The 23,275-nt window shown below is 35.2% G+C and overlaps 1 protein-coding gene across 2 annotated transcripts in view; it reads right to left on the minus strand.

Annotated features, from left to right (window-relative positions):
* AP3B1 (adaptor related protein complex 3 subunit beta 1) overlaps positions 1–23,275 on the minus strand; it is a 148,756-nt gene that overhangs the window by 88,161 nt on the left and 37,320 nt on the right. For both annotated transcript variants that reach the window (XM_018070426.2, XM_018070425.1), the window contains exons 7-13: positions 22,965–23,144; positions 9,047–9,208; positions 6,771–6,868; positions 4,557–4,611; positions 4,406–4,477; positions 1,916–1,978; positions 932–1,064 (exon numbers count right to left, since the gene is read on the minus strand). In XM_018070426.2, the coding sequence (XP_017925915.1) occupies positions 932–1,064; positions 1,916–1,978; positions 4,406–4,477; positions 4,557–4,611; positions 6,771–6,868; positions 9,047–9,208; positions 22,965–23,144 (763 nt within the window). The remainder of the gene's footprint in view (positions 1–931; positions 1,065–1,915; positions 1,979–4,405; positions 4,478–4,556; positions 4,612–6,770; positions 6,869–9,046; positions 9,209–22,964; positions 23,145–23,275) is intronic.

Here is a 23,275-nt window from a genome sequence, read left to right on the forward strand (position 1 = left end):
GTATTAGTGGGCCACAGGATGACTACGTGCTGCCAAGGTGATGTCTCCAATAAAGGCTTTCTTATGATTACCATGAAACTATATCCAGTAGATATGGAGAGGCACTAATGCTGCTTTTCAAAGCTTAGAGAAGATCTCACCTACGTTCTCTGAACAATTCTAGTTACTCCAGGGCACCCCAAAAAAGCACATGCTTTTCCTCCTTCCTGATATTATTTTTAAACCATATATTTCCTAACTCTATTTACAATATTTAACTACATTCACATAAACTGTACATTATATAATCATCTTCGAGTTCTCTACTTGACTTATCATCTTCAATATTCATTGGCAACTAGCAAGATTATATAGTATTATCAGGTTTTGATTTATAGTGGTGCTGTATCCTATGACTTTATCTGCTCCTTCTTGTATTCCTTAGTGATTTGCAACTCTGTTTCACTATATAAAAATAACAGAAAGTTACGTTACAAAAGCAAGCCAAATTTGGGGCTATTTATTCTAAAAGTATTTAATACAGGTTTTTTTAAGTTAGGCATTGATGCAATAAAAAAAAAAATTCCAAGCTTTCAGCACCCTCTACAGGCTAACTGCTTTGATGCAACTAAACATATAACAGTAAAACTACTGCCATCAATGATAATAAAAACAGCACACTTTAATAAGTACAGCATTTAAAAAAAAAATAGGTAAACATGTAGTTGCAGGCCACAAGGAATTAGTTTCACTAACAAAAGAGAAAATATGTACCCAGTGAATATGAGACCGTTTGGAAGTCCAGAATCACTATTTTTATCCAGTCTTGTCACCTAAATTCTTACAAAACAACCCCAACATGGTTTTTAACATGTTCTGCTCTGTGTGGTTCTCATTAAGAAAAAGTTTCATGCCATCAGCTACTGAGAAATAAACAGAACATTTAGCTTACCATCCCTGTTGGACAGCAAACATACAAGGCCATTGAGGCATGTGTCAGTCACTTCAGTGATGTTAGTTGCGCATCTGCCTATAGCCTGAATTGTAGCTGCAGCAAACTGTTTATCTTGGCTTTTCACATAAGTCTAAGGAAAAAGGATTTTCATTAGTCAATGCATAACTCTTGTCAAACAAAGACTTACCATACTATTGTCATAGGACAGACATTGTACAATAAATTCAACCTAGAAAGCTACATTGCACATTAACAGTCATACTTTTTTCACCTTATTGTCACTTTTAGAAAGTATTTCCTTGCCAGCTTTGGTTGCTCATGGCCATGCAAACCTCCAAGACCAGCAATTAGTTTGTGTGCAAGGTTGGCGGAGTCGGTGAGCTCTCTCTTCAGAGAGGTTTCAGTTCATTTAACTAGGGGCATCTGTGAAACTATGAATAACCTACCTGCCTGAGAACCAGTATCTTTCAGAGAAATCCAGCCAGAGAACTGAAGCAATGAAAACAGATGTCATAAGCAAAGAGGAAAGAAAGAAGGACAGACACCGTTTCACAGTATAGGCAGAATCTTGCTGATACACAAAGATAATGGAGACAATACTATTTCATCAAATGACTTATGGAAGTGAGGTTCAGCCATAAATGCTGATGGCCAAATACTGCTAAAATTAAGATCCTATCATATAGTGATGTACAGTGTCAGTCAAGTTGGTAGAATTTGTTTTGAAGAATATAGAATGCTTGAGTTTTTGCCACCACCCAATTTTTTTTTGGTAGCTGGAAGGAGAGTGAGAAACAAAACGTTGGAACTCCTCTCCATATACAAAAAGCTCCATTATCCATCACGATATTTCCATTTTGAGAACATTTTATCCTGGAAAAGACTTTAACTTGAAAAATATAAGCCTAAGAATCTAAAAGAAACATTCAATAATGGCAAAAGAGAGCATTTCACATTAAAAGAGTATACTTCTCTACAAACCTGAAATTCTCGAAGCAGAGTTGATATGTTGGCTTCATTTGCTAAATTTGTCAAGATTTCAAGCTACAAGAAAAAAAAAACTAGATATTTTATCAAGAGCTAAAATATTATAAACAGTACCACATGCACACTATACTTTTATTGTATGTAAGTAAAAGATACTACTATTAAAAATACCATTCCAAATTCAACAGAGTATACCACTGTCAGTATAAATTGGCACCAGCATTGCACTCAAGAGGAGTATTTTCCTTGCTAGTATTCACAAAGTTTTCAAAGCAGGATGGTAGGGTTCAGTCATGCATTTTCTATAAGCTCTAGCTTTAGTGTTGCACTGTGTATCAAATGAAATACTTCTGTCAGCATGCTTTCCAATGTTACACAACAGGCCTTAGCACGTGACAACTAGCAAGTGTAAGAAGACATAATGGAAGTCACAACTGCAGATGGGGAGAGATAAATTGTCTCTTATATTCAGATGAACTGTAAAAAAAGACCCTTAAACTCAGTAAAGAAACACTTGCATCTATGAGATTCCTCAGATCTTAATCAACATCAACAACATCAGACCGTGAAAACTCTCTTCTTTATTCCTGATGAACAAAAGGATGATATACAACACTTGGCATATATTGTTAAGATGCTATACTTCCAGACTCTTTTACCTTTGAATAAAGTAAACTGAAAAGACAACCCCGTCTCTCTAAAGAGAAGTCATACTCAGCAATCTGGTGGTATTTTTTGAGTTGGAGGCACCCAGAAAAGGATACTTAATTGATACAGTCCACTAGAACTTCAAAAACAGTTTGGTGAGATCTATAACCAAAGGTTATTAAAGATAACTAGTATAGCATAGAAAGCAAGAGGATAAATGAAAAAGATGAACAGGCAGGAAAAAAAGGAGACTATTTTATAGTACACGATGGCTATCAATGGAATATCACAAATATCTCTGCTAGCCTTTTTCATACATGAATTATGAAAGTAATGAGAAGATAGGTGACAAAGTTTTAACTGAGGCAATAGTTTTCCATGAAATGAAGACAAAGGTTGACTAAGAAAAGCTGCATAAAAGGTCCAAGTAGTAGGGGAGTGGTTAATAAAATGGCAAAAGAAATTTCAGCACATGTATCTGCAAAGTAATGTTCACAATTGTGTACAAACCTGACCTGTAAAGAAAATGACAGGCTCTGAGATGATTACAACTAAATATAACTGAGAAATTGAGATTAAAATATCTGCGAAGATATAAGCTCAATGCTAACCAGTGATCAAAAAGGCAAACTTGATGTTGGGGAAGAAAAAAGGAACAAAACAGAAATCTAAACAGCACAGCAGATGAACTCCAGGGTGCCCCTACATCTTAAATACTGCCATGGGTCTCATCATTCCGTCTTACAGCTGATATGCTGGAACTACAAAGGTAGGAGATGGAGAATTCACAAGATTTTCTTACGCGCATAACAGTTCAGGTTGTCCTAAATTTTTCAGCCATCAAGAAACAAATGAGACAACGAAAGGAAAAACGCCAATTTCTACTTCTCCACGCCTTCCACGCTGTATTATCAATTAATATGGAAATTTAAATGGATCAACTTCAATTATTTTGGGACTGACTTTTCTTGGATAACAGTAAGGCAGGCATTCCTGACAGCATTCCTGACACTTATCATAATCATTAAATGTGAAGAACATCTTTTTGCCTCAAATTTACTTAGACTTAATATTGTACATATAAAAACACGAGGGGGTTGGCATAGCCATCTTGGACTGTACCCCTCTTGAACATATAATGAGGGTGCAACATGCATGTAAAATGAAGATAAGAAAAAAATAACGTTTCTTTCAGAAAACTGTACCTTCCACTCCTAAACACAAGTGCCTAAGACAACCTAAAGGAAAACAAGAGAAAAGGCACATAATAGTAGAGAATTTTTTAGCTATTGTTTTGTCAAGGATTTCACATTTGTTAAAGAATAAGAACAGAGAAAACAAGACAACAGTCAAAAAACATGCACTGAGATGTGACCTTGAGGAAAGCCTAAAGTACTTCTCATGTGGAATGCTGACTTCAAAGGGAATTTGGGACTCTAACACTGCCCCATTTTGTGCAGGGGAAAGACTTAAACTCCATTTAAGCTAACAGTTTTAAAGACTCTCTTCCTCGCATGAAAACAGTCAAACTCTACAATGTTAGAATGGATGGTGGGATAAAAACTGTAGTGCTCTCTATCACTGAAAAGTCTTAAGCACTGTAGTGGAGAACACAGCCCATCTGCCACCTGCAACATGGTAACGAGAACTTCCAGGCAGCCTGACAAGCCCAAAGGACATTGGTGGACTTAAACTAAGCGCCACAACTCTGTATTTCTTAGCAAAGAAAAGAAACCAAACAGAATGAGCTGTGTCATATCAGTGAAAAGGATTTTACGTTCCTGTTGAAAACTGATTAGTCCAGCACTATACAGATGAATTTGTTTTTAAACTCACCTTCAGTATTTTGATCATAGTTGGATCAGTTGATCTAACATAGAAACTCTTCAGAAAAGGTTCAAACATACCCTGAAAATCAGAACATATTTATGTAGCTCTCCTGTGTTTCAAATAAAATATGATTTAGAAAATTCTAAATAGGGCATACCTTTCTCTGAATTGACATAGTGGCAATATTTTGCAGAACAATATACTGCACCTCCCTAGAATGTGAAAAAAAAAATAAGAGTCATTCCACAAAATTAAAGATGTATAGAAAAATGAAACATGGTAAAGAAAGTCCAATTTTATTTGAATGCCAAGTGAGTTATACATTTGTTTTGGCACAAACATTGAAGACAACTACAAGTTCATCATCTGCTTCACGAGAAGACACATGAAACCAGGTTTTTATTTTTTAAAATGCCAATATGCAAAAATATTCACTCACATCAGCATAATGGTGCTTCTTGTGGACCTTGGGTATTTATTTAAACCAGAAATCCATTGATCATTTTAATATCATGAAAATCACCTACAAAAACCTTATATTTCAACCACCTTCTTGGAACAAATATTTCAGGATATTTCAGTTGGAGAACAAAAACATACTGCCTTTATCCGCAGTGTTGAAATGACTGCATTAATTACAAGAACAGTTAATCCTTGCACAATTAGCAAGAACTGCTATGACTTTTCTGGTCTTAAATAATTTTTCTAAAAATTCTCAAAAAGGGCTAGGGTCTCCTGTGACTTAAGGGTTTACACTGGCAGGCATACACATCTATCAAAAAGCAGCACTTTTACACAATAGTCTTCCTAAGATACAGACAACAGATTTATGTAATATTCTTAACACAAAAACTTTAAACATGATTGGAGGGCATTCTCATAATTCATGTATTAGTTCGAAACCTCAGCAGGAGTGAGAAAAAAGAAATCTGAGTACCACTCTAAAGCTTTTAAACTGCAGAATTTGTGCCACCAATTGCTTAAAAACTAAACAATGATTTACACACAATTTTTCTGAACCATGAGTGCTCAAACCTTGCATGCTGCAAATACATCCTAATAGAGAAATCATCATGCCCATTATCTCCTCTTACTCAATAGCTCTAAGGTAATTACAACTGTTGCTTACAAAGAAAAGTAATAATAGAGATGTACTTAATATCTTTTAAACCTATTTTGTGTAATTCTTACATAGGTACATGGAAATAATCAGCTGCACATGATGAACCAAGATTGGAAATTGCTATGAAATGCTCTTTCAGGTACTCTCACCCTAACTAGATTATAGTTTAGTTGACATTAATTTAAAGGCCATAGGCACATAACTTCAAGGGCAAACAGCAAAAGCTATTTCAAAGTGGCTCTAATAGCAGAAGTGTTTCACCCAGAATGGTAACAGAGAACAGACAAGCCATTCAACATAGGAAAATCAGAAGACTAGTGACATTTTAGGCACTAGTTGAGGTAGAAGAGAGAAGTGACTTCTCTTTTAATGGCATTTGAGTATAAATGAGTATATTACTTGTGAGTATGAGTTTAATTCTATCTGTGCATATACCAAATTGCTTTAGCCATTTTACTTATCTTTGTACAGAGAATGGGAAGCATAGAGATCTATAAAAAAACCCACTAAAATAACAGTGATTCATTCTTACCTGAAATAAAAGCATGAAAACGTAACCCCATTTTACTTACTTACCAATTTTTAAACGACAAAGATATTAGCCATGAGTAAGCTGCAGAAGTTTACAGAGAAAGAGCGCTATGATGACAGAGCTTACAAAATTTAAAGTACCTCTGAGTAATCTTACCAGGCATAACAAAAGTGACTTTTAAAAAAAATCTTGGTGTATGTTTGACACAAACAATGAATTTAAAATGTAAATTATTCTCATAGCGAAGTTCTAAACAAAAATACCAGGTATAGTTAGAAAGTTATTCTGAAAACATCTTAATAGTGTCTCATATATACATGGAAGTTCAAAATCCAAAAACTGAGCAGGGAAAATCCACTTCTATGCAGCAAATGGGTGGAAGTAAATTTCTAATAAATTCCAAGAATTAAAAAAAAACAAGACCCTAAGCAAATCAATTGGTACTACCTCTATTTCAATACTAACAAGGTAGCCATGATTCTTGTTAGAATGAAAGTCACAGAATGAAATACAATATTGAAGGATCCCGGATGTGGTAACGAAAATGATGGAATTACTTTCAATGATCCTAATTTTCTGAGTAAAAATGAGTATTACAGGACAATTTTAAAATGAAACCAATAATGAAACAGTTGCATTCTTACAATTACGGCTAAATAAGTATGCACAAAAGCTCTCGCAAAAAATTAGTAACGTTAAGTACGGACTTGACCTACCTGTTACTACGGAGTAAACGCACCAATGACTTAGATACAATACCAGCTTCTGATTTTGGTGCCAAATGCCAGTAAAGTTGTGCAACTGCCATTACCACCTAAAAGAAGAACATTCAAAACAACATGTTAACTTCAAGTCGTTCATACATATCTATCACATTTGCTACAGACCTGCAGAACTACCAACTCACTCTTTGTCAGAAAGCAAAGTGCCTACCTGCAGTCTTTGAGATCAACAAAGCAGACTGAGGAAGAACACCGGAATTAATATATTTTTACTAATTAAGTACCTTCACTTCCTCCCAGTATTTATTGTATGCCATAATAAATAGAAGGTCATAGGAAGAGGCACAATGAGAGGGAAAAAAGTACATAATTCAAATTGTAAAGATACCAATATCATCCCTAACAAGACAGTATTGCTAACATCAGCTGTACAAATTAATGAAGAAATATTCTTTAAAAATTCTGCTAATGTTGTGCTTTGACTTTATTAATACAAGTTCAAAATCCCTCATTATCTATTATCTACATTCCACTTAAAATATTTCACTCCATTATTCTATTATGTAATTTATAAAACAGCAGCTGCCTTTACTGGCAACTTTTAAAGTATCAAATCCAAAAGAAGTAAACACTACAGGGTTGTATACTAATATCCTGGTTAGCAAAAAGCAAAAGACAGATATATAAGCAGCTTATGTTGCCTATGAGCCAAGACTGGAAATTGCTGTGAAATGCACTTTTATTTTTTATTTTTCATACTATTTTTTCTTTTTAAGTTTTCTCATAAGTAAAAGACAAAATATGACCTTTATGCTAATGAATATGGCATGTCACAACCTTTCCTACAATAATGTCACAATAACTCTCTGTTTCAAACAAATCATAGAAAGGAGACTCCAAAGCCATCATGATGACACTTCCCCCGGTATCTTAAATCTTAGTATTAATGAAACAGAAATTACTATTAAGCAATAAAAAGTGATTAAAAAATCTGAAAACAGGAAATAACCAAAATATTTTTAGCAATATAATACAGGTATCTTCTATTACAAAGAAAAATGTAAGGTCACAAAGAAAGCAATTAATTTAATTGCAAGTAAATTCTGTATTTGAATAGTATGAATTGTTACACAGGTATGAATATCCGTGTAACAATTCAAAGCAACTGAAAGAAGCATGATTTCACTTGTCAAAGTGCACTTAAATATCTAACTGCTATATCGGAAGTTAAAGATCATAAATATGAGAACCAAGACCATATTTAACAGTGATAAGAAAATTATGGAATGTGAGCAAAAAGTAACTGAACCTGTTCTCAGCGAAGTATGATGGCAAACATATCAAATGCACCCGTTCTTTATGCGAAATTAGGAAATATCATAGCCATCAAACAGTGATTTCTAGCAAAAAGTTCTAAAAACTTAATCAATTTGTTACCAAAGTCTGCTCACAGATTATAAGTGATTTTGAGGAGTCAGACATTAGGAATCTAGAAGTATTTTCCAACGGAGAACTAAAACCTGATCTGCTTAGCTTATCAGGAATAATTGCAAGGTGACTTAATCACGGTGCAGTAACTGTTTTTGCAGTGATATGAATACTCACTATCACTGGAAGACTTTTCCCTCAAGACAGGACAAGCTGAGGTTAGAAATAACGTTCTGTGATCTGATTAACATCACAATGATTCACCATCAGCATAGCTTTTTCTCTTTCTAAAAATTTACCCATATTTTAAAATTTCATGGAAATAATGTAGATCATACAGCAGTCATGACGTTGTATCTATCCTGCAACCCTACCAAGGTAACACCACTATGAATCTGGCTTGGACTGACAAAATAATTCAAGGTGTATATTGTCTCACTTTTAAAATGTGAGACTCAAAAGAAAGAACAAATAATAAGTATGATTTTCTTGGTAGGTCTGTACCACTAAAACAGTTTGTGCCATCCTAGTTGCTGAAGGTTTTAGCATTAAAAGCTAGCTATGGTATAGTCACCACATGCTATTTAAGTTGGATTTGAATTTTTTGCTAATACTTTGCTAATACTTTGTTTATCCACATTATTTGGAGCACGTACCACAATCAGTGCACACGTTTGCTTACAAGCTAAGTTAAATTTGAAATAGCTTCTCCTAAAGTTACTAAAGAGTATTATCACATTTGTAAAGAGATGTAGATTTTACTTCTTTTCAATTTCCTAAATTTTCTAAAAACATAGATACTTAGTAGTTTAACATTTTAATGAAAAAGCAATTTGTCATACAGCAGCATTTCGGCTTTGAAGCAAGGGCTTTGTATTTCTTAACAGCAGCCTGTGATCTGGGTCCATGGTATAGGTGCTTTTCAATTTCTGATCCTTCTCCTTCTGTTCTTCATCAGATTCATAAAAATTATTTTCATTATATTCATCCACCACCTCATCAGCCTACCAAAAGACAAAATGACAAACATACAGAGAATCTTTGAATCAACTTGTTTTATTCACTAAGGAGGTAACATACAACATCACAACTGCATGCAAGATTTATATAGTTTTTTTGAAATTAGCTATAGCCTTTTCTACCCATTTTTCAAAGCAGTAGATGTAGTGACATGAAAACAGATTAATGACATATACAAAATTTCCTTAGAAATAAGATGAACTACCAAATGAAATATTTTTATTATTATTCTATAAACTATTTAAGGTATGTATATTGGTATTTTTTGGACTTAAAGCCTATGAGCTGAAAGTGACACTTCTGAAAACAGTCTGTTGCTTACAATTCCCTCTTTTTTTGAAAACAATGTAAATATGTGCATTCTTCCCTTTCTAGTAATATATAAACTATTTGTGAAAATAGCAAATCTGAAAAAAAGGACAGAGTTTGTTTATTTTAAACAATTAGGTGGGTAAAAGGTATTTTGAGCCTGGTCTTCTCTGATGAAGTACAAATCCTTGAGCTGTTTAAATAAAATTATGAATTATGCGCATAACATCACTTAAAAAAACAATACACCACCTTGAAAGAATTCATTAAATTTGAGATATTAGTAAATTGGTCCTTTCATTTACTCCACAGAACTAAATAAAAGAATATAAAGGAACACATCTTATGCAAACATGATGAATTACAACAAATCTTAAGATTTCTGATGTTGATACAAAAATGGATAAAGAATACAGTTAAAGTGTTTCATTATACTTAAATTTAATTTGCATTTAAAGTTCATAAACTTAAACAAAACTAAGATGGAAACCATCAAGATTAGAATAAAACAGAGTGTCAGATCTCAGAAGCTGTGGTCTGGATTACCAGTATTGAGAGTACTCAATGTTAAAAAACTTTTCTTAAGAAATAAGCTACTGACTTCCCCAACTTGTATGTCTGCACTCCTAAATTCTTCCATCTCAATTTGTCACCAAAGCATCTCATTGCAACAAAGAACATAACTGGGTAGCTGGAGCAATTCGCGATACAATGGGCTTGTTGGTACCAGATATCAACTCTACACATAGGTCTGCTTGCCTGCCTTTGAAACCTCTGTCAACATCTAAAGAATATCTAACCCTACACAACAGTTTAAAGTGAATTACTTAATCCATACACCCAAATGCTGTTTTTTTAAAAGACATAATTACTTTACAGACAAACGTATTTTTTAATTATAGATGGTAGTAGCAAAGTGATCAAAAGTGAATGGAAAAATAGCTAGAGATTAAAATAAGACACAGGTCTTCAGAAAACCACGCAAGGGTAACTTCAACCCTTTGCTGCATGCCATGGTCAAAACTCAGTTGTAGTAAAAGAATCCATAAAAGTGTCTTCAATAGAGGTAGGAGGCCGGGGGGAGGGAGGGAAGAAGTAACAATGAATCAAGGTGGTAATTTTGTAGTGGTTTTTATTACAATTTCAAAAGATACTGAAAATAAAAAAATGAGAAGATATGTGAAGAGAAGTTTTAGTACTTGATGACAGTCCTCTCAGTGTTTTACAGAATCCATAGCAAACTCTTGGATTTCTTCTGCAGCAGCAAGTGAAGAACTTTCATTTCCTTACTTCTCTTTCCACAAACCTTTGTGGCAGTCACGTATTTAAACTAAAAATTCAGGATGCTAAATCGAGACTAGTGGTAAACGAATTCCTCTCTTGCCTACAGGATAGGTAACTTGAAAGCAAAATTCTTAAATCATGGTGAGTCACAACCCTGCACTGAAGAAGCTTCCTCTAACACAGGGAGGATAATTCAATCCTCATTGATTCAGACTTCAGCATCCCTGCCTTGACTGCTAACAGACATGCACGTCATGAACGCAACTGCAGAAACGCAACAGGAATACAGAGTTTGAAACTGTATTTAACTCATTAATGACTGTTGCACAGAAACAGCCTGAAAATTCACATTTCTAATGGTTTTTTTTAAGACTTCTTAGAAACATACTTGGAGCCCAGTTCCAACTAATTATAACACAACATATGACTCTTATATAACCACTTTTAATTTAAATCTGATTAAAGTCTTTATATTGAATCACCTGCTTCATAACCCTGCAGCAGAAGTATTAATGTGGTCTTGTCTTGTAGTCATATATTTTATTGCAAATTCATAATATTCCTCTTTAATCTGTTAAGATCTGGTAGGAAATAATTGTTCCAGAAAAAGGATGATGATGATACACAAGGAAATAAGTTTAATGAACTGAAATTCATCAAAATTAAGTTGATGAAGTCTATTTTGTCAGAATTTGTAGTCACAGGGGCCTACTAAGACAACAAGAACATGTAATATTGCAAGATTGCCACATTACCACAGAAAGGAAAGCAAAGTATTATGTATGAGCCAGGAGACTGCAAAACAAAAACGTGCGGGCTTCTTGGTACACAAGAATTGTTGTTTCAAATTCTATTAATCATCCCACACATGGAAAGCAGTTACCAGGCAATGTGAAACACAACTCACAACACTCACAACCCTAAAGCCTCAAGCTGAACTACAGGCTATATTCAATGTCAAAATGAGACAACTGTACATTTAGAAGCATAGACCCTTCAGATCATTGAGTCCAACCATTAACCCAGCACTGCCAAGTCCAGCACTACACCATGTCTTTAAGTGCCCAGTCTACAAGTCCTTTAAACACCTCCAGGGACTCTGACTCTACCACTTCCTTGGGCGGCCTATTCCAGTGCTTGACAACCCTCAGTGAAGAAATTTTTCCCAACATCCAATCTAAACCTCCCTTGGTGCAACTTGAGGCCATTTCCTCTTGTCACATCACTCAATCCACACCTGGATACATCCTCCTTTCAGGTAATTGTAGAGAGCAATAAGGTGTCCCTCAAGCCTCTTTTTCTCCAGGCTTAAACAATCCCAGTTCCCTCAGCCACTCCTCACAGGATTTACTCTCTAGACCTTTTACCAGCTCTGTTGCCCTTCTCTGGACACACACCAGCACATCAGTGTCCTTCTTGACTTAAGAGGCTCAGAGCAGGATTTGAGCTGTGGCCTCACCAGTGCTGAGCACAGAGGGACAATCACTTCCCTGGTCCTGCTGGTCACACTATTTCTGGTACAGGCCATGATGCCCTTGGCCTTCTTGGCCACCTGGGCACACTGCTGGCTCTTGTTTAGCCACTGTCAAACAGCACCTCCGGGTCATTTTCCTCTAGGCAGTTTGCCAGCCACTCCTCAAGCCTGTAGCACTGCCTGGGGTTGCTGTGACCCAGCACTTGGCCTTGTTGAACTTCATATCATTGGCCTCAGACCATTCCAACCTGTTCAGATGCCTCTGCAGAACCTTCCTACCCTTCAGCAGACCAATACTTCCAACCCAACTTGGTGTCACCTGCAAACTGACTGAGTGCACTTGATTCCCTCATCTAGATCATCAACGAAGATACTAAACAGGACTGGCCCCAGTCCTGAGCCCTGAGAAACATCACTGGTGACCAGACAACAACAGGATGTAACTCCACTCACTACCACTCTCTGGGCCCAATCCAAACCTCCTGGTATTCTAACAAAGGGAGAAAGCCTCGTGCAGAGATCAAAGAAAGGACCTGCATGCTCAGCAGTTGTGCTAGGGTTATTCAGGAGAACAGCAACCAGAACAGTATGCCCTTTATCTTGAACTTCAATCAGGAAAAAAAAGTATGTTTGGGGTATAATGGATAACATATGAGTGGGGTATAAAATAAGCACTGATAACACTAATATTTTTACTGCCAGCACAGGACTGAAGATAAGACTCTTACATTTGGGAGATGAAAGTCTTTCAGTTTTAATTATTATTGTTGAATCAACAACTGATGGCTTCTACAGATAATTTCCTACACACTTACTCTCCAATCTTCAGTATCTGTAGTGTACCCACACTAAACTGTGGAAGATGCTTCTTAACACATCCTTGAAGAAACGCTAGATATTTTACTTTCACAGGTTTCGAATTAGAGCTCAAACTGATGATAACAAGTACATATTAGCAACTTCATCAGAAAAAAACCCCAATAATCTGATCCTTTTTGACAAGGGAGAGACAGCATGGGAATCTGGGAGGAGGTTAAAATCTTCCTCTCCTTTCTCTGGTCATTTCAATCCCTTTAGATGCAGTTTCAGTCCAACAGAAGCCTGTTGCTTTGTTTGTTTTTTTTAAAGCATGTTTTGTTTTCACTAAGATCGGTAAAATTATCTGTCTCACTTTGTGGTCATAGGATCACTGGAACTACTGGATTTTCTAAATACTAGGTGGTAAGGGGAGAAGAACAGGACAGTGGCAGTCATTAGTTAAACTGCATTAAATACATTTAACAGTTTGTAGTAGCACATGATTTAATTGTGCAGTTAATAGCTTTTCTAAATTGCAAAATGACTAAAAAGTTCAGAACCCTGGGAGAATAAAGTGATTAAAAACTGAGACAGACCACTAGCATTCCAGGCTAGGAATTGCAAATAGACTCTGTGCATTCCCCATCTACTATGATTTATTCACAGCAGAGGAGTATTTTAGTGTGAAAGAACATGCATTAATTCTTTCTTACATTATTTCAGACATACCGTTTAGGGACATCATAAAGTATTAACAGTTTAAATGAAGAAATTGACAGATAGCAAATTCCATTAGTGTGTTTTTAAAGTCCCTAGGTAAATGAGCTAACACTTAACTGAGATTTTGCTTGAAGTTATATCTAATATGGCATAAAAGTTGAGAATGTTACTTCCATTTAGGAAAGTGTTCACACATTATGTGAATGCTACAATTACCTCCAAACAGAGCTTCACACACCCATAGACTGAGTTCAAGTAAACCTTCAATGACATCCGAAGCATGACCTCATTATATTTGCCTACTTTACCAGTCGTAACTCCATCTTGTATTGAAAAACTGATTCGAATATTTGTATTCCTAGGTTAGGTATAACTGAAGTTATAGAACTTCAGTTTCTCTCCCTGGATTCATAAGGAAATACACTCACAGCTTCTTTTTTTAAGGCCTGCAGCAGAATATTTGGTAGGTAAGATTTTAGCTGTCTTCCAGAGCCCTCTATAATATTTCTAAGAACCATTCTCAAGAGTTTGGATAAACTAGGTTTTGAAGGTAAGAAGAGTTTTGGGATTATTCACTAGTCAGCAAATCTGATCAAATACCAAAACCACCTCAGCCCACCAAGATCAGTAATCATTTGCTGTATCATGAACAGTATCCTTAAAGAAGGAAAACGGTACATAATGTAAAGAATAGTTTTCTACTTAAAACATTAATATCCGAGATAGATCTGAAATTTTCATATTGTGTGAGAATATGCCTAAATCCTTCCACACGCTTCACAGATGGGTTTCAGAATACCAAAATGGACCTGTCTTTGATCTATCAGAACAAATCAGTAATTGCTAAAAATCTTTGATACCTAAGCTACACAAAGGAACTAAGACACCTACATAAGCTTGAGAATTTAACTGTGGCAGGTGAAATTTAACATTAAGGTACTTTCACTCACATTGTTCTTAGCTTAACTTCTAGCATATATAAAATATAAATCAAATTTCATTTGTAGTTTACTAGTAATATTTTCATCTATACAATACCCTGTACAATTCCAGTGCAGATGTACATGTTTATTTCATTCTAAAAAAAGCCCCACAATTTCCCCATACAGTAGGAATATGCAAACTCATTTATTACATGAAATACCCTTTAAACTGCTCAATCCAGCCTTAGAGTGGCTTTTAAAAACTCACGTAGCCAATAACAAAGGTTTTAAATACAAACTCAAAAGGTAATGAAATAAAACAATTAGTGAAAAACTAAAAAAAAACCAAAAACACACAAAAAACCAAACACAAAAACCCAAAAACAACAAACACAAAACATTCTATAGAAAGCCGATATTCATTAAAGTTTTATACTACAGCTTTGAGATGAGGATTGCACAGGTGGAAATTTGGGGTTGAGGTCCACTGAACAATAAATTTTTCCCAATATATCACAATTACAGTAACATCTGTGCTAAGTAACTTCACAGCAAGCTACGGTGAAAACTGAAGTGTTCATTCTCATTGCTCTAAGAAGCAGCAATTAAAGTCTTGAACTGGTGTCTAAATATAGGGTCTAAGACTTAAATGTGCTGCAGTAATGAACATCTTTCCGCAGCAGCCCCAAAAGCCCAATTACTGTTGTAACAAAGTCTTGTGACACTTGCAGCTAGAATTAAAACAATCCATTATGAATTTTGGATCACCTTCATTTATTTGAAACAGTTTCATTCTCCTCAAAATGGAAGTGAGGCATAAAATAACTTTCTTACCACAAAAAAAAAAATCTTTCAGTAGTGTGTGGAAAAGGCACGATAATGACAGTGCAAAGACAAACAGATGAAAATCAAAGAAGAAAAAAACATGTAGAGCATAAGAAGAGAGGAAGCAAGTACAAGGAACAACAGGAAGGGATAAATTAAATATTGCAAAATAAAATTCAGAAGGAACAAAAGCGAAGGGATTAATTAAAGGAAAAATATACCATTTGCTTCTAGCTAAAAGTTCACAACTTTATTTCTCTCAAGTCCAAAAATTAAAGTGAATTTGAAACTTTTATTCAGATGTTTGGCTAAGTGCTTGAGCTGCTTTTCAGTTTTTTATGATAGTTAAGGTTTAACATCAGTTTAAACATCTGAAGAGGCAGTATAAGCCACAATGAACCAACTGCCAAGCAAGAGTATTCTTCCACAGGGCTGCAAAATGAACCACAAAGAAAACCAGTTAATTGTTAGTTACTGCAACCAAAAGAAGGGTACTACATGCTCTAGAATTAGTCACCACCCCTCAGGAGTTATAGACAATGTATGGAGGAACAGGGACCTCACAGATCTTCAGCCTGTACAGAACTGCAATCGTTCACAGTGCTCTTGCTTTTGTAGTGTTCAGTATACACTCTAGTTACAACAAACCATGTATACTTACTTCTTAAAGCAAATCACTTCCTTCTCTCTGGGAAAAAATGGATGCTTTTAATAAGTAAATACAAAGAGAACATTTCCCATATATGCAAACAGACTCATATATTTCTTTTTAATTTTCATGTAGCTTTAGGATTGTTTACAGCTACCAAAATGTTTATCCAATATTTAAACGATATTTGGACTACAGTCCTAGCTCTAGACGTTAGTTAGGAGACTCAGATTTTCAAAACACAAAATTATCTGAAATCTTTGAAGAACGCTAACTGTACCTGTACTTAGATTGGCAGTCTGGAAGGTGGAAATTTGCTATCCTTACCTGACAGTGTGCTCATCTAAACATCATCGATGGACATTAAATTCTTCTTTACAGGATTTTTTTCTACTTCATTCTAATGCCTAAGTCAACAAAGGAGCTGAAAGCATCTTAAAACATCTGTTGATTCACTTACAAGTGGTATTTTCACACTAACAACTGCTGGTATACTTATCCTCTTATCATCCTTTTATCATAAGGACATGTTGCTACAATTCAGGACTAAGTTACCCCAATCTTCTTGTCTGGCACTTTTCTAACCATGAACTGGAACAAATTCATGCTTACACTGTCAAAGAAATGACCAACCCAAATAATTTGCATTTTTTTATATTTACTGTTCCCAGTGGTCCTCTAGAGATCTGTCATAACCAATCAAGAATTCTATCTCATATTACAAACAGAAGTGTACAGGATCAGATTCAGGAGTCTAAAACTTTCTCAGAGCAGAGGTCTGACCTCCTACAGGTCTTTCTCAAATGGTGGAAAAATTAACAAAGGTTTACTTTTGTAAAGGAGCTAAGGAAGCTTATTTTGCAACTCTTCTAAATATCCAGAGAAAATCCTGGTACAACAATGAAAAGACCACACAAGTTGCTACACAGAAAGTAATACCCTAAAGAAAGATGCCCGGAACAGAATTCATGAATACTTTGGCATCCAGGAAGGTCTCAAAGTAATCTAACACAGCATTCATTTCATATTGCTTACACACTTTTCTATGAGTAAGTAGCATTCAAGTGGCCAAAATTAAAGCCAGAAACTGTGGTGGCTCATGGGGATCTGCAACATCAGATATTTAAACTAAAAATTGCTAGTAGTTAGACAGTTAACATTTAGATTCCTATAAAAATATTTCCATTTCCTTCCAATTAATTTTCATCTCTGTAAGTCAATAATTTAGACAGAGATAAAAACAATTTTAACAACTCATTTGTAACAGATAGCTAGACTATCTCTTATCCTATATATAAATAATAAAAAGAACCTCATCTAGAGTCAAGAAGGCAAGACTACAGCACTGGATGGACTACATGGAAACTGCTGGTCAAATCTGCAGGAAAGCCAGGGGTTGCTTCCTTAACTTGAGTAGATACAGATGTCCTAAAGAACTTGCCTACACAGATTCTACTCACTGCTGCTATTCCACTGCAAGTCTGTCATTGGACTAACAGAAATCACAGCAATATACTTTGCTGCAAAGATACATGGCATTTTTATCTACAGACTGTACTTCTCTTATGCAGCAGTTAGTGTCTAGAAGCCACAAAGCAAAGCAAAGCAAATGAGGAAATTAATGTGCCTGAAATTCAACACTCTCTTCAGTTTTTCTTCTGCTGGATCAATTCCTTTATCCAGACTTCCTTACAAACTCTATCCCTAACACAAGGGAAGAGAGGGGGAAAATGGAGTAACGGCAGAAAACCAATAATGCTCCCTTTCAGTGACAGAAGAGGCTATTATACAGTGATCATGAAAATAGTCTTAGATTATATTCACAATGACCATAAAGTTTTGCTTAGAATTTCAAGTAATCAACTTCTCACAACCAACTTGAGGTAATTTTTTGTTATAAATCTATATGTTAAGATATTCTCACCTTATTAGGAAAAAAAACCCCTATAATTAACTATAGGAATAAACAAAACTGCTGTGACAGTAAAATAGCTAGCCAGTCCATTTTGTGACCCAAATGCTTCACTAAATATCTTCAAATAAGTGCTTCTGATATTAAACATTAACCCCACTTCATGCATATCTAAAAGAATCTGGCCAGGGAGTACTGCACTCTCACAAAAAGGGAGCAGTAACTGAATCCATACTGCCCTGATTCAGATTGAGTATTCTAATAGGTGCATTAAGAATGGAAGAAATAAGCAGCATAACACATAAGTTCACTGTAAACTAGTTTTCCTAAATTTAATCTTTTGTTTGTATCAGCCAAATCAGGGTTAAGTAAATCTACTGATGTATGTGGTTTTCTGGTGTCTGAAGAGGACAGTTTAGTGGAAGCTGAAGGTGAGATGAGTGCTTTTGATCTCTGGGAAAGAAAATTCTCTGGCCTCACAATCTTTTAGGGCAGTGGAAAAAAATAAAATAGAATAATCAGTGAAACTATCATCTGATATATCTACAAAGAAACTTCACTGAGGTCTACAATGGACTGTAGATGATATGTCAAGTCAGTAAAACATAACATACCATGATTAACTTTATCCTAAAAGATTGAATGCTTTTCTGAATGTTTCTTAAATATGTATCTATGTCTCCATATTCATCTTCTTATTGTGGGACCGTATAATAAAACTTCTAGATCCTCTACTGAGAGTTGGAGAACAAAAGAAGGGAAGGTATATTCAGGTTGATTCATTATTAAATGAATTATATACATAAAAAATATTTTTAAAATATTTTAGCTTGTTTCATTCTTACTACTTTGTCTGGGTAACCTAGTTAATAGGAGGCTATTACCCTGAATACAACTTTCCATTCTGTTCTCAGCCTCTCAGCAGAGGATTTAGAAGTTTTATTAAGCTCTCCCACAGTAAACCAGAAGAACTGATTCAGGATGCTCATTACACTGTTAACAAGTTCTACAACAGTTAAGGATAGACAGTATTTCCTATGTGCTGTGCTTGAAGCTTTATTGTTCACAATTACAGTTCACTCAATGTGCACCCCAACACGGGGAACAACAACAACAACAAAATATTTAAAGCAGTATTAGACACTGTTGAGCTGACTTAAGTAGCCATTAGACACTGAATTGTATCACACATAACCATGACCTTTATGGAATACACTAAGAATTTCTCACTAAAAGATACTAAGAAAATACCACAAGAGCAGGAAACATTTTAAAGCATTTAACAAAAGACAAGAGATCACAGAACAGTTGAAGTCAGAAGGGACCTCAACATTTTGTCAGAGCTATCAATCAAAATAAATATTTTCAATCTGTTTCTTCCTGTAATTCACTGAGAGCTGGGCTCCTTTTCACAATTCATGGTTTAGGGCATATACACATTCAAATACTTCACATTTTTCTTGTAAAATTCCTTATTCTTTTAGATTATTTTCTTCAGGCTGAATTCCTCCTTCCCTCCCTCCCACGCCATCAGTTATTCTTAGTAAATTCTGAGCACTTTAAATTGAGCAGTACTTCTATAATTAATCCTAAAAATGTAAGCTTCTCAGAAGTCCTTATCAGCAACTTTGTTACAACGGAAGCCCATGATCAATATGAATTCACCGTTTTTTTCCGATCTTAACTGAACATCAAGAGAGTTTATTTATGTAATGTTCAATTGTCCGAAATGAAGCTGAGCAGCCCTGAGAGTCACTGGTTTTTTTGCAAGACTACACCTCCCAGCTCCATTTCGCTCTATACAAAGACTGTCAGCACTTCTGACCAAGTCAGCTGTTTTTAGAAGACATCTCTCCCAGATGGGACATGTGCTTGGTGTTAAATTTACGCATCAGGACAGCTGAAGCAGCCACTATCTCCTGCGATCCTTATCTTGCAGAAACAAGGATGGCTGAACAGCCCAAAATCAGTTTCTGTGCTGCTAGACTGCAACTCAATGTATTCATTGAAACCAACAACTTTATTTTAGAATAAGCTGCAAGCTGTTATCGGTCAGGTGATGTTTGCAAACAACTTGGCAGTCCCAACAACTTCTGCAACAAGAGTAGGGCAAAATATTTATGCTGGAATTCATCACAGTTTTATCTGCTATCATGTATGCTGTTTCCCAACAAACTTGAAATTGTTTTTGCTGGTTCTAGTCCCAAGCAGGTATTGCCAATATGAGTGCCATGCTCTCATTCCAGTTAACACATGTTAAAGAAAAAAAGGTTATTCTGAAACTGTATTCACATGTAACTACTTTAAAACAAATAGCATAAACCAAGGATATTCTTTCTCACAGCATTTACAACTGGAATTAAAAATTATACCCTTCAAAGAAGCTAAAAATAGGAATATAAAACTAAGTGTTCTTGGTTAATGGGTAATTTGATTAAAGTTTTGTAACAACCTTAAGCATATCACTTAAAAAACATCTTTCTCCATAACTGGTATGTATTCCAAATTTTTCCTTAGATTTCTAAATGCAAAAGAAATCAATTCAAACCATTACACCATTACTTGCTAGGAATTAGCTCAATCTGAACAAAAGCAACATATGTTTCTCAAAAAGTAAGGTAAATTTTACTGAATAAAAATGCAAATATGCATTTTAGCAGCCTCGAATTTATTAATCTGATAGGTTTAATTTCCATTTTCCTGTATCAGCTTTATTTATAAAGTGTCGTGCCCTATAAATATGCTGTTATTTTCTATAGTCAAGCACCCTCTTAACAAATCTTCTCATTAATATGTAAATTTAAAGTCAATCGGTCTTCTCCCTGACAGCGCCATGAATTCCTAGTGCACTGTATAATCGGCTTTGACTTGGCATCCACTATTTATCATCAAAGATGTCAGTTAGAAAAACTATGGAAAATGCACTGCAATTGATACGACTGCAATCTACTTTGTCAACACTTAATTGTTCCTCAAATCATACATTTACATATAAACAGCCTAAATACTGATCCATAATGATGCAAATAAACTAAATTAAAAATCTCTTCTACTGCAAAAGATGGCCTGTTGTATGATGAGTTCATTTAAGAACCTATTGACAAAGGCACGCATTTCAACTAGCACCACAAAAAAAATCTGTTAATTTAACTCCTGAGGAGGTAGACAAACTAAATTTTACATCGAAGCTTTTGAAAGTGGAAACAAAGTGTTATTAATACCATTCTACTAATGACTAATTTTAGGTTGACGCTGTCAGTATTGTCACACAAACCTTTTACAATCCTAGAGCACAGGCCACAGCAACAACTGTTATCCATCCAGTTTCAGCGAAAAAAGTACATTAGAGCCTTAAAGAAGGAAATTCCCATTAAGACCTCCAACCTCTCAGTCCAAGACAGAAGTTCATCCTCCTCTTCTAAACTTCCTTTGTCCAGTCACAGACTAAAACTGGCTGAAACAAATTGCAGAACTGTAGCTTTAGGCAAAGCAGATTAACAGTTTTGATTCTTTCTAAATGTCGGAGGGAAGAATGAAAGTTGCCTTCTTCCAATAAGGAACATGCAGTAAACACTCTGCTTCAAGGACCTTAGGAAAACATATAACCTAAATCTCTCATAATCTAAAAATACTTTCCTTACTTTAAGCAATTTTCTGGAAAAATGTGTTCTTATAAACAATGTCATTTTCATCAGAAACAAAAAAGAGTGTTTCAGAATCTAACTAGTAGTGCAGAAGTATGATTCTACTCCAAACATTTTTGTTGTTTGTTATAATCCCTGCTTATTTAAGAAGTGAATATAACTGTAAACTAAATCAGGCTGAAATTAACTGTTTGTCCAAATACAACTCCTTATGATTATTTTCACATAACAAATTATACATACATTAACACAGAATGCCACGGTATTTCAGTCTTGATTCTCAGGCAAATGGTATTAAAAGACAGTTTGAATGAATTCAGTGATAGTTGGTGTCATTCCCTATTCCAATGCTGAAAAAAGAAATCTTTAAAAATTGTTAATATGCTAATTACGAACCACAATAATCTGCACTGAAATGTACATCTTTAAACATGAATGGTTTTCAAATTAAATGGTAAAACTTAACATTAGTAATATCCCCAAGCCTGTAATAAACGCAAACAACTAGAACTGTGGAGCAATTTTATACAGTTCTTTCCAGAAGTACTCTGTCTTTTAATTTAAATTGTTATCCAGAGTTAAATCACTATTGAAACAATAGCATCAATTTCTTGAGCTGTGCCCTTTTTAGTTGTAAGAAATGACAGGATTTGTATTTTGAATATCTCCTTTTATAAATGCTAAAGAGTATACTCATATTCACATTGTTAAAATGAAAATACAATGTTTTTTGTACTTCACATTTCAAATACTTATATTCAAGTCTCCACACAGTGCCTCAGCACATTAGCAAAGCCTAGACAAGTAGGGTGATGTTTCTCATGCTGTGATACTGGGTATTCATATCTAAAATGCAAGTAGATTCTACCCAGTGTCAGAACAGAATGATAAAACTTTCTTGTTCTCACTCATGTAAAAGCGAAGAGCCACGTGGTTCAAAGAACCACAGAAAAAGGAGTCTCTCTGCTGCCCATGGGATGTGCCATGGGTAAAGCAGAAAAGGTTATAGCTTGGAAGAAGAATTCTCATGCTCTGAAGAAGGGTGGATGATTTGCGTTAGTGAAGTCTTAGAGAGCTGACTCACATATTTGGTTGGTATTAAGTCCCCATAGAAACACATCTTAAAAGACTAAGTACATCCAACAATGGAAATAATTCAGAATGTAGGCTCACAATACTATTTTTAAAAGTCATAAGCTTACCTTCCATGGGCTTATGAACTGCGTACGTGCATATCGAGTTAACATGTGAATTATAACAACTTGACCCCACTCTTCCACATCAACCAACAAGTTGCAGAGCTTTCGGTAGTTCTTGTGAATCAGATCTATTCTATCTGGACACACTTCCTCAAATGCCATCACAACACTCCCAGCTACCAGCTAGAAAACAAAATATAAACCAGAAGGTCAGTACTCCCTCTACAGTTCATCCACAATTGAGAATCAGAATTAATACTAGCAATTCTCAGCAATTTTGAATTATTTCTATTCAGCAAAAACAAACAAAACAA

This window comes from Manacus vitellinus, unplaced genomic scaffold (genome assembly GCF_001715985.3).
Source record: "Manacus vitellinus isolate BGI_N305 unplaced genomic scaffold, ASM171598v3 scaffold_18_pilon, whole genome shotgun sequence".
NCBI classification, from domain to species: domain Eukaryota; kingdom Metazoa; phylum Chordata; class Aves; order Passeriformes; family Pipridae; genus Manacus; species Manacus vitellinus.